The following is a 12,598-nucleotide window of genomic DNA, read 5'->3' as shown; positions in this document are numbered from 1 at the left end:
TTTTTTACATGATTTTGCCATCAATGGCCTTTGGCTTTGTAATGTTCTAGTTTTAAATCGTATAACATTTGATAATCGACTTACACTGTTACAGTATGAAGGTCTACACGGCCAGCTTGATTGTGCCTCGTGCCACGTGCTGCCATGTCTGGTATGCCTGATTTACTAGGGAAGCTTGTGTAGCCCATGTATGCATGGGTTATCAACTTACCCAGAGGTTCCAAGTTGGGGAAATCAAAGAAAGGGATCACTTGTGATAATGGTTCATCGCCGTTTTTTCGCGGTGCGCAAAAACAGGAAAAAAGTTGTGGCGGGCTGCGACATGTGTTTGTCGCGGCGCACCACCATTTTTTATAAAGTATACATGTAAAATAAAATGAAAATGCAAAATGAAAATGCAAAAAAACAAGTGTTTGACATTTGTGGCCTTTTATTGTTCGCTGGAATCAAAGTACATCAACAACCACGGCAAATTTAGTAATTTACTGATGTAAATTTTAAAATATGGCTGAAAAATGTTAAGACCGGGACTTTCTGGACTCTTAACGAGACACCGGGACGATCCCGGTGAGACCGGGACACTTGGGACGTCTGACTTACCCATGTGCTCATGTCGATTTAATTTTTATATGGTTGTGACATATGCACCTTTGTACCTTGATATGTGCAGAGGTAATTATGTGCTTACATCTTGTGCTTTGTAATACAAAACGGGGCATAAAATCACACAGTACAATCCTGAACGCTCTCTACCCCCTAATATCACACAGCTAAAACAATTACTTGATGAATAAATTAATTTAATTTGCTTGAAACTAACCGAGTTGTCCATTAAACATATCTTATCTACTATTTCGCCCATGCTGTACAATCAATGGTAACGTTATAGTGATCAAAGTTATCTAGGTGTCTTAATTACTATAGTGTAAGCATGACCGTGATAATGAAATGAAGATTGACACACGATTCTGAGCAAAACTACATGAGAATTTTTGAATTTTGACAATCCTTTGACGTTTGACATGAATTTTTTTTACTCTGATCAAAATCGAGTTTTTGGATACAATGTATATTCAATGTACATCGGAAACTTAGTGTTTAGAAACTTGTGAAATTAAAGCATTGTTATAAACTTCCTTTGGTAGCTTTTCTTTCGCATTATAATTACTAGTCATGTGTTCATTTAAGTGATAATGCTTCGGAAAGACTTGATCTTATAAATCACATTCAAACGATTTCTCTCTTGTATGAATTCTCATGATCGTAGATGAAGTCTGCTAATATATATATATATAATGCTATATAATATTAAATGGTTTATTACATAGTTCACTAATATATGACTTTTTGCCCAGCTGCATGTTTTTCTGTCTCTGGTCAGCTTGCTAATTACTTCAATCAGAGTGTTGCCATGCAGTATATAACAAAAATTAAGGTGGCGGAATACAGCTTTTTGTGAAACAGATGTAATCTTTGAGATGTATAAAGTATTGCTGAATAATTATACATGATCACAATGTGTTATTGATTTTATATTGTGGTGATATGTTTACCTAGCATGTGTTACCTAGTAAGAAGAGAAGTGCTTTCGAATGTTTGTTGATATTTTTAATTTACACAGCATAGTTATCTATAGGTGTTATTTCAGATGCGATGACTGAGAAAACAACACTATTAACCATGAAAGAACTTCAAATAAGTTTTTTATAAACAATTAACAAATATTTATGTACACATATCACAGCTAGAGGCTATTTACAATGTGAATTAAACCACCACCACTGAACAATTATGTTTAGAGTGTAAGGTCGTAGAGTGTAGTGTTTCGTTATTAAACTTCCTATGATGAAATTCTAACTCCTAGATCAATTAATAACAGTAATAATAAGATATACAGCCTATATATCCTCTACTTGGCATGACCTTGGGATAGGGTTTTGATAGTGTATTACTGTAAGACCAATATTATCTCCCTGCTCTTCCCACCCATTCAACAGATGGTTGCTTAGCAACGTCGTCATGGGAACATCACCTCTTCCTGCTCTTCGAGCTGAAGGATAGATGCTGGCTGATTCATTCCCTGCACGGTCAGCCTAGTTTCACATGTGGAGGCGGTTGCTGTAGTGACGGTGGTGCATAGAAAACCTTGACCGTTTGGTCCCATGCACAGTCTGCTATCTACAGTAAAGACACACTAGGTCAGCATATTTATCACTCTTCAGCTAAACAAGCACAAATTATAAAAACATTTCGTAACTTTGTCGTAATTAATCGATCAATAAATCAGACCGCAGCAAAACAAAAAACATCTACTTCACTTGTCACTAATACTACTACTCCACGAGAGGGAGCCACGTGACATCACAAGTATGCATCGCTAATGAACTTGACGGATTGTCGTGAGCAACGGAACGAGAGCAGCACACGTACCCGTCCGGGCGTGTGCAGGTCAAAGTCGAGTCCGTAGACAAACTCGGAGTGATGAGAGACAGTGTGCAGAGCGCTGCTGCTCAACCCGTAATCCCAGAGTCTGCAAGACAAACGGTTTGACATCGGTTGACAGTTGACAGTTGACAGTGGTTGATGGTTGACAGTTGGCGGTTGCTTGTGATGGCACGTGCGAGAGATGTGTCAATGGTACATCCGGCGAGCGTATAATGGCATCTTTTCCACGCCAGGTCGAATACAGTTTCCAACCGTAAGTTACTGTATACGCCATATTTTTCGCGTATAGATATTTTCGCGAATTCAGACTTGACGGACAATTTCGCGAGTGGGTAATTTCACGGTCAGTGAATTATGAATTATTTGGTATTATGCGGTATGAATTATTTGGTATTATGCGGTATGAATTATTCGCGTGTTGTTATTTTCGCGGTCCGGAACGCGTTCGCGAAATTCGCGAAAATTAAAGCACTGCGAAATATACAGCGTATACTGTAGTTCGGTAATTCCCTTCCCTGCCGGGGGAGAGGGGAGGGGGGCTCATTCCCAGGAAATACCATACTTGGGTAATCCGTGATTGGATCTTATAATAATCGTGGATGCCATATGCGGTGGCTCTAAACGCCTGGGGCCCATTGTCAGAAACATCATAGATAATTATGATCATCGAAATAGTTCTAAAATGGCATTAATTTCGTAATAATGTAATAATAGTCATTATATGTCAATTATAGTTCTAACCTTTCACACGACATTTCACTTGTGGCATCTTAGACTTGACTTAGTGTCTACTTACAATGTTTCTGACAACGCCCCGTCCCCGTACACAAATCACGAGCATGAGTTAGATGAAGGATGGCTGCCCTTACCTGATGGAGAAGTCATAGGAGCAGGATGCCAGTCTCTTTGCCTCATGTGGAGAAAACTGGAAAGAAAAAAGGAATGTAAAAACCATACAGTCAAACTGAAGGTACCCCCTACCTAATGTGTCTTTTATAGACGTGTCCATTCCATCGAAGTGGTTTCACAGTTTACATGGTTTACCTGCCACTAGAGGGAAGCACTCACAGTGTCTTATATCCCACCTCTTCAGTCTACCCGACCAAGGACTCATCACGAAAATAACCCATTTCGATTATCCATATTTATTTTAAATACAGTCATTACTATTATTTGAGTTCCTTCAATGTGGGAGAGGGGATTAATTTGAGGAAGTAGCTTCCTTAAAATAAGACCCAAAATGTACTTCAGAGAGCACCAAATAACAACAATTTCAGGGCCACTGGGAGCACATCGTAATTCGGTCTAATGCAAAGACTACCAATCCCTCTCAAAAACCAGAATACCCCCCACACACACCCACACACACACACGTATGCATCCATACACACACGTATGCACCCACACACACACACATACATGCACCCACACACACATGTACGCACGCACACACACAGGCACGCACGCACGCACCCACACACACGCACACACACACACATGCACGCACGCACGCAAACATACCCACACCCACCCATCCACCCATCCACACGCACGCACGCACGCACACACACACACCCCGCCGCAACGAGAAGTGATAGGATCACCTTCACTCTCCTCACGGCGTTCTCGTGGCCCGGAAGCTGCGCCAGCCATCGCCGCGGGTTACGGAGGTCCCACACGCGCACGACACCGTCGACAGCTCCCGTCGCCACGACGCTGCTGTCGTATTTGCACCAATCGCAGCAGAGCACCTCGGCATCGTGGGCGGGAATGACAATGCACGCCATGTGCGGACGCTTGATGTCCCAGACGCGCAGCGTTTGATCGCCTGCAAGCGTAACGACAGTCGCTAACTAGTACACTCGCACGGGTAACACTGACAGAGGCTGCCTGCCTCAGTAATGGTAATACCAGTGAAAAAAATACACGGGGGCTCGGGGCGATTTAGACCCCGAAATGCCAAAAAGAGCCCCGGAAATGCCAAAAAGAGCCCCCGCAAATTTGCATAGAGTTCAATGCAAACCAAATTTTAGAGTGCTAGTTTCATGCACGCGAGCTTGAAAAGTAGCCCCCGAAAAATTTATTTTATTTTTTTCCCTGGGTAATACTGCCTGCTTCAGTAACGGTAATGTGGCAAGCTATAGATAAAGTAACATTTTAGACCTTAGCAAAGGTAACACTGCCTGTCACAATAGTGGTAATGCTGCCTGTCTCAGTAAAGGTAATACTGCCTGTCTCAGTAAAGGTAATACTGCCTGCCTGAGTAATGGTAATGTGGCAGGCTATAGATAAAGTAATGTTTTAGGCCTTAGCAAAGGTAATGCTGCCTGCTTCAGTAGAGGTGGTACTGCCTGTCCCAATAGAGGTAATGCTGCCTGTCTCAGTAAAGGTAATGCTGCCAGTCTCAGTAAAGGTAATGCTGACTATAACTCGCCTAAATAAAGAAGTCTTCAGTGTGGATGAACATCACTTTAACGAAACTCAATCGCCAAGTATCACACGCACGCACGCACGCACGCACGCACACACACACGACTGTAGGATGGCTACCCAAAAGTCAAATCACGACAAGCCGTCTGTGTTAGCATCCACAGCTGGAAGCTGGGAGATGAATTCATGATCTAGACGATTAGCAACCTAGAGTCCTCACCTGAAGTTGAAGCAATGCATCCTGGTATACGAGGTGACCACACACCACTGTATACAATGTGATCGTGGCCAGTGAGGATGGATAGGGTTTGTCCACGATCCGGATCCCACAGCCTACAATCGCAGCGAGGAAAGAAAAACATGTTCTGGAGGGTATCTACTGAGACTGTGATCATAACTTCTGCAGATGGCTGCAAAAAAAGCGTCACGTTACATTTGACTACCCCTTATACCCATATACTCCACTAACTATGCGTGGATACATTCACCTAACTATATCTATCTTTTGAAAAATGCCACCTAGGTGCACAGATGTAAATTGTAAAAAATTGACTATTTGCATTTGGCTACTGAAAGATGTAAGCTCAGGTGTTCCAAGATAGAGTGCTAATGATGTCAGATTTCAAAGTGAAACTGTGATAGCCATAAACTATATTTGACTGCATACTTTGAATACTGCCACCTATTAGTAACACAAGTGCAAACACACTTACCTTAGAGTCATATCCCAGGAACCTGACACCACCATCTGCTCTGTTCTGACCTGGCTCCAGTGTACACTGTAAACCTCTTTCTTGTGACCATGCCAAATGCTGACTGGATTCTAAAATATAGAATATGTGATGAATATATTTGATTTTATGTTTATCAACCAATTTGTATGTTATTATACCAATAACAGAAAATTTGTCTGAATCTGTAACAAAGTCAATGAATAAGTGGCAATTTTCAATAAAACTCCAAACAACAGACATCTTCCAAAATATGCTCTGATCTATGAACTTTCTCATGAAACAAACTACGTTTCAATATCCTAAGAAAAACACACTATAATCAATAATTACAATAAAAATCAATGAAAACAATAACAACAAAAAACAATACCATACAAATACAAATGCACAAAACTATACAATACACTACAGAACAGCACACATGCAGCAAATACGGCAAGAACTTGGCAAAGCTAAATAGAATGTTGTTTTAACAGCATGAACCTGACCGCACTCGGCAATGCCGTGTTCCACGCCTGAATGCTCCCGTCTCCGCTCGCTGTCACCAGGATGTTGGCTTCGCGCTCTGACCACGTGACGTCATAGAGGCCGTCACTCCACGCATACGTGCTCCCCACGCGAGGGACATCAGCCTCAGTATCGATGACGTACAGCGCTCCACGACCTACGTCATAACATATACGATCAAAATAAACGATGTAGGTAGAAATCGACAGACACATATAACTATAATGACACCTGCACACAGTGGCATGCGTGCAGTAAGATTGTGTGTCATAAGAGACGTGTGTTGACGAGCACTTGAACCAGATCTACGTAAAATTTATTATTACTACTACTAGTACTAGTACTACTAGGCAAAATACTCCAGAGAGCCTTTAAATAATCTAGAGAGTACACTGTACAACATAAACATTAAAACGTTTGTAGTAAATCCGAAGTCGTAGTATTTATTTACGATCACATTATCATTTAAATCGCTAAGTGCCCGTGCATATAAGAAACGGCTACACGGGTAGAGATAGATGTGTTTCATTTTCTTATAATATCTACACGTACACGGTACAGTACACAACAGTCAACACATACTCACAGCACTAGCTCTAGTAACTATAGCCCGCGTACAACTGTACGCGGGCTATACTATATAGTTACTAGAGCTGAGAGGGTCTATGTCCCCCGGGGTACTGCCGGAACGTACCCTGGGTACGGTCCGGTATACCGGAACATACCCTGGTACTATCTAATATGCCGGACCGTACCTCACCTACTCCACTAACGAGTCTAGGGGGTCGCCTACGCCTACTCCCTAACCCTAATCCTCACCCTAACCATATCAAATAACCGGTAGTGACCAGGGTACGTTAGGTAATACCGGACCGTACCCAGTGTACGTTCCGGCAGTACTGTGAGGTGTATACCGTCACCTACGAGTCGAAGCCATTCTACGGGATTCTACAGGATTCACATACACTGATACAGGCTTCGACCCGGGATTCACGGCAAGCCAGGCAAGGCCACGGCTGCCAGCGTTTATAAGGACCGCCTGGGATCGACTCGGGGTGCTTCATTCTACCAGACGACCAGGAGAACCGACCGTGTAAGGATCCAACCCTTACAGTACCATGGGGGACATAGACCCTATGACTATGAGCGTTACTAGAGGCTATATATATAGAGCTATCCCACTCCCACTCCCAGCACCTGATATTCCAAAATTTTGAGCTGCCACACAAGCCAATCGTTTATCCGGGTACGGTGAAAACTGCACAGCGTACCCGTGATATCCCGCTGTTATGCACGACATAAGCGCATACACATAGATACCCTACAGTACATGTAAATCTACAACACGATAGAGCAGTGAGTGCATTAGCCATGTTTGTTGACCATGTCAACCATGTGGGGCGCCATACTTAGTGCTGTGCGCGCCATCTATGACTTATATAATAAATTACACAAACGCGGAAGATTGATTAGATTATCAGTAATTAGTAGATAATAATAGTATATAATTATATAATAGATATAATACACTCATACAAGATATATAATAATATCAATATTAGCTAGATCAGTAATATTTTCATTATTGGATTTTGGATACAGAAATGAAACATGAGAACGTCTTTGGATCAATCACAGTATTTCTGTTTATTTCGTTTAGGTCTGCCGTGTTATTATTAATTATTGGCCATAGATAGGTAAGAAATCACACATGACATGCGATCAGAGAACGATAGGAAAATGAGAATAAGAAACAAGCTTATACTATGTCAAATTATTATTAACATTATATTAGGTGCGTGAATGATGTCATGGAAATTAATTCTTAGTTACACTTACAACAACTTTGCTATTAAATCTGAGGGTGCGGGTTTATTGACTTTTGACTTTTTTTGACTTATTGACCCATTACTGGGGTCTGCGTCGGGTAGGACTAACATAATACCAGGAGTTAATAAAGACAAATTTGTCTTTATTAACTCCTGATAATACTAATAGACTTTAATAGTAGCTCCAAGAAACGGTATTGCTAGAGTTAGAATAGGCCTACCATATAGACAATAATTTACCTAATAGTAATAATATGTATAGACAATCCGTCGCACAGCCTGGTCGGGCTAACATAATAGTTAATACATTATTACATAGTACATGGCCTTACTATTGCTCATACTCATAGGGTCTATGACTATGTCCCCCAGGGTACTATCGGAGGGTACCTTGGGTAGAGTCCCTTTATATAGAGAGTTGCGACAACTCACAATTAGAAACCATATTGTTTCCAAATGGATCCACACCGCTGCCGCTCAAGTACAGCGCTGTATGGATACGCTGTACAATGGTCCATAGTAATTAATTAGACTAATCATGCTTCAATAAACTCAAAATTCACAGAGATTATACTTTATAGCTAAGACATGTGTCTATGTGTATCTAGATTTCTAGAAATCTAACTCAAATCGTTCGCGCCATATGATAGATTAATTGTACACTTTCTTATCGCCCATAGCCGTGCGTATATTAGCCTATGTGCGATACCGCGCGTAGATATTTGCTAATTAATTAAACCACTCGCGCTTCAATAAACTCAAGAATCACAGAGATCATAGATAACACATGTGTTTATATGTTTCTAGAAATGTAACTCAAATCATTTGCGCCATAGTTTAATTGTAGACTTTCTTACCGCCCATAGCCGTGCGTATATTCCTATGTGCGATACCGCTAGAGCTGTAACGATTTACCGAAATCGAATCGGATCGAGATTCTTTTCCCTCGATCCGATTCTCGATATTTTTCCACGTATTTTTTATTCCACTTTGACACCACTTTTTTCCTCCAATAGATGGCGGCACTACGCTATATACTGTGGAATGTTACCAGAGCATATAAATCACTGATTTATATGCTCTGGTGTTACTCACTAATGTTACTCAGCGACTGTGCAGTGTATATATATACTCTCTAGACTCTCTAGTCTATTCACCATTTAGTATTCATCGGCAATTTCTAATAATTTATTATTGCAAAATAATGAAAATATAAAAAATAGATAATATTTCAATATTTTGGGAATCGAATCGAAGGAATTGAATCGAGAGGCTAATATCGAGAACCGGATCGAATCGAGAGGCTTGTGTATCGTTACAGCCCTAGATACCGCCCTAGATACCGCGAGTAGATATTTGCTAATTAATTAAACCACTCGCGCTTCAATAAACTCAAGAATGATAGATAACACATGTGTTGATATGTATCTAGATTTCTAGAAATGTAACTCAAATCGTTCGCGCCATATGATAGTTTAATTGTACACTTTCTTACCGCCCATAGCCGTGCGTATATTAACCTGTGCGATACCGCGCGTAGATACTTGCTAATTAATTAAACCACTTGCGCTTCAATAAACTCAAGAATCACAGAGATCATAGATAACACGTGTGTTTATATGTATCTAGATTTCTAGAAATGGAACTCAAATCGTTCGCGCCATTTCTGTTTCTGTTGTAGTACGTTGCAGTATCCAAATTTGGCATCGAGGCAACGGGCTATAGCTAGCCATGAGGATAGCAATATGATAACATAGAAGCCATATGATAGTTTAATTGTACACTTTCTTACCGCCCATAGCCGTGCGTATATTCCTATGTGCGATACTGCGCGTAGATATTTGCTAATTAATTAAACCACTCGCGCTTCAATAAACTCAAGAATCACAGAGATCATAGATAACACATGTGTTTAAATATGTATCTAGATTTCTAGAAACGTAACTCAACTCGTTCACGCCATATGTTAGTTAGTACACTTTCCTACCGGCCATAGCCGCGTGTGTATAGCACTGTATGGATACGCGGTGAAATTATGGAAGATGCCAGCCAATAAAAAACAAAACAGTATTTAACCATCCCAGCAACATCTTCTAATAAAATATACAATTTGAAATATTTTGTATTAATATATGAGACATATATAGCAGTTTTTATAGACATTTTCGCATTATAGCTTCTAATAAACATAGCCTCCCGATGTCACAGACTAATATAATCATATATTTTGTCAAACAGCTATACATGTATTACATTCTATACACTCTTATACTACAGTACACTCACGAAAATATAAAATCATGCAGGCACACGTACACGCACATACTTGCACATCAGATATCATATACTGCACAACGCACGCTCACTATAAACAACCCAACGCACGCTCAAACACAAACAGACACAATCTCACATAGTATACACAAGCATACACATATACATGCACAAACCATGCAACCGGACATTCCGTTTTGCACTCTTTACACATATACAGGCACTAATGCACACTTATACACACACGCAAACATATGCCATCCAAAAAAACATTTCTTCATGCCGCACATCTACAAGTAATAGCAAAAATTCAGCGATGTAAGGGAACTGAAAAAAATCAAATACATGTAGTTCTGTAATGATGATAAATTTATATTCTCTCAATGCCTTGCTGAGATCAACCACGTACAAACTCAAGCATATAAGATAAACTCACTCATATAGGCGTTTGCTCATATCATAACATGTTTTTTAACTATAACATTGCTATAGTGTCATGCATTCACAACATATTTTAAAAATTGGATCTTTCATACATCGACATAGACTTTTACTTGCCCCGTGCAATCGGACAACTGTTAGTGTCGAGGGCTGGAATCCCTTTATATGATTATCTCTTCAATATAATTTTACTGTCTAAAATAGCTGGAATGTAATCTTGAACAGAACAAGAAACAAGAAAGTCCAAATGTGTTCATTAAAACAAAATTCATGACATTACCCCCCCCCCCAATACCACCATCACATGAAATTGGTGTGCCTCACATTGTTTGACATTCACAAAGCTAAATCACTTTAATTTCTTTGCTAGCTTTCGCATAGCCATACTTTTACTACCAAGTTCTCCACCCTTCTTCATTCTTGCTGCTTCTTTCTGCACCTCGACATTTCTTTTCCTGCAGTAGAAATGCAGACGCGCATTAATAAATCTCACAAGCAGTTTCTGTTTAACCTTGTGACATGCTGGCAGTTCAACTTCATCGGTGATTTCTATGGCCTTGTCAGGTCTTAGTAAATTAAGAGATTAAAATCAATGCACCTGTATTCTGTTTTTTAAAACAAAGAAATTTTTCACATTAGGCAAGGACATATATATATAGTAGACAATTGTGATGATTACAAGTACTACATTCTCTTTTTCGCCTTCACAGAGGATGAGCAAAAACTGTGTGTGGTCAGATTACTAAGCACTGGATTTGAAGATTTCATGAAACGGCTGTTGTTCCCTACCTAGATATGGCGTGCTTATTAAGCTGTAGCGTTATATATAGTGATACATGCATTATCAGGACTTGAACAACGTACACACGTGCAGCATGAATTAAAAATAATAAAAATTCAATAATTAATGGTTTGCACATAATCATCAGCATGTGCTCATTTGCAGAACCTACACTATATTTAGTTGAAGGACTATGATAATGCATGAAAGTCCTTCAACTAAATATAGTGTAGGTTCTGCAAATGAGCACATGCAATCAATATTAGCACTGTTGTTGTGCCCTTGGCAGTATGTCTGATATTGACTTTGGTCTTCAGCTATAATTAGACTGAAAAATGGCAAAAGTGCTATCGGATATTAAAAAATAGATTTCCATAACATGGGAATAATTTGAAAACATTGACAGGTCTAGCACGGGTAAATATAGACTACACAAATATTGAGGTTAAAATTAAATTACTGAGCTAATCTTATTAGATTTGTGGTTAAAATGGTAAAACTTTTAAATGTCTGGTAAAGTAAATTATGTTGAATATACAAATATTTAGGTAATTATTACTGAGGTCATTCTATTAGATCTTGGGTAAAAATAAGGAGGTACATCTTATATTTCCTGTTTCTACTGAGCTGCACACCTTCATTCATCATTGGACTTCCATTTCTATAGCGACTCTCTATTCACAGATGTTATAATGGTTTTCAGCAAACATTCCACGTGAAAAGACGAGTTATCGAATAAAAGGGTTTATTTCTGTTCTTCCATTATAATGCCGTGAATTTCATGCCGGTTGTTTTTTCTGTTCAGGTGACAAATACAATCCTTTTGTGTGGAAGATGGATTCTGAGGAGAACAGAAATCCGATTCTACACGTTGTTGTCGTGGGCTTCCATCACAAGCGAGGATGTCAGGTGACTCGCGGTGTGTCCCCACACATAGCTGTTAAGTGTAGTGAGCAGAAACTGCAACAAGGCGATTGTACAATTCCTCACCACCGACATATATAATACGCACGATGGATCATATAGCAGAAATATTACGTTATAATTATACGTGTTACAGTATTATTTCATATTTAGTGCATCACATGATAAATCGTTGAAATTCTATTGGATAACGTTGCAGGTACTATGAAACAATAGTGCCTGCCTGAGCGGGC

The 12,598-nt window shown here is 39.8% G+C and overlaps 2 protein-coding genes across 3 annotated transcripts in view; one reads left to right on the top strand and one right to left on the bottom strand.

Moving 5' to 3' along the window:
- Positions 1–524: 524 nt before the first annotated feature.
- On the bottom strand, positions 525–7,486 carry LOC106817524 (peroxisomal targeting signal 2 receptor-like). 2 transcript variants are annotated; one of them, XM_014822197.1, is made up of 8 exons: positions 7,314–7,486; positions 6,098–6,273; positions 5,589–5,698; positions 5,096–5,208; positions 4,050–4,273; positions 3,315–3,370; positions 2,431–2,530; positions 525–2,178 (listed from the first exon to the last, which is right to left on the bottom strand). In XM_014822197.1, exons 1-8 carry the CDS (start codon positions 7,414–7,416, stop codon positions 2,089–2,091), a joined length of 972 nt encoding a protein of 323 aa, XP_014677683.1. In that variant the 5' UTR covers positions 7,417–7,486; the 3' UTR covers positions 525–2,088. The 2 variants fall into 2 exon arrangements, with proteins under 2 accessions (XP_014677683.1, XP_014677684.1); XM_014822198.1 differs by having other exon boundaries at positions 525–2,174.
- Positions 7,487–7,746: 260 nt separating this feature from the next.
- LOC106817523 (late secretory pathway protein AVL9 homolog) overlaps positions 7,747–12,598 on the top strand; it is a 14,961-nt gene continuing 10,109 nt past the window's right edge. The window contains exons 1-2 of the mRNA XM_014822196.1: positions 7,747–7,813; positions 12,247–12,350. Coding sequence (XP_014677682.1) covers positions 12,276–12,350 — 75 coding nt within the window. The 5' untranslated portion in view covers positions 7,747–7,813; positions 12,247–12,275. The remainder of the gene's footprint in view (positions 7,814–12,246; positions 12,351–12,598) is intronic.

Source organism: Priapulus caudatus, unplaced genomic scaffold, assembly GCF_000485595.1.
Source record: "Priapulus caudatus unplaced genomic scaffold, Priapulus_caudatus-5.0.1 Scaffold1755, whole genome shotgun sequence".
Classification (NCBI taxonomy): Eukaryota; Metazoa; Priapulida; class Priapulimorpha; order Priapulimorphida; family Priapulidae; genus Priapulus; species Priapulus caudatus.
The sequence above is the reverse complement of the archived record's forward strand: the minus strand, read 5'-3'. Positions and strand labels throughout refer to the sequence as shown.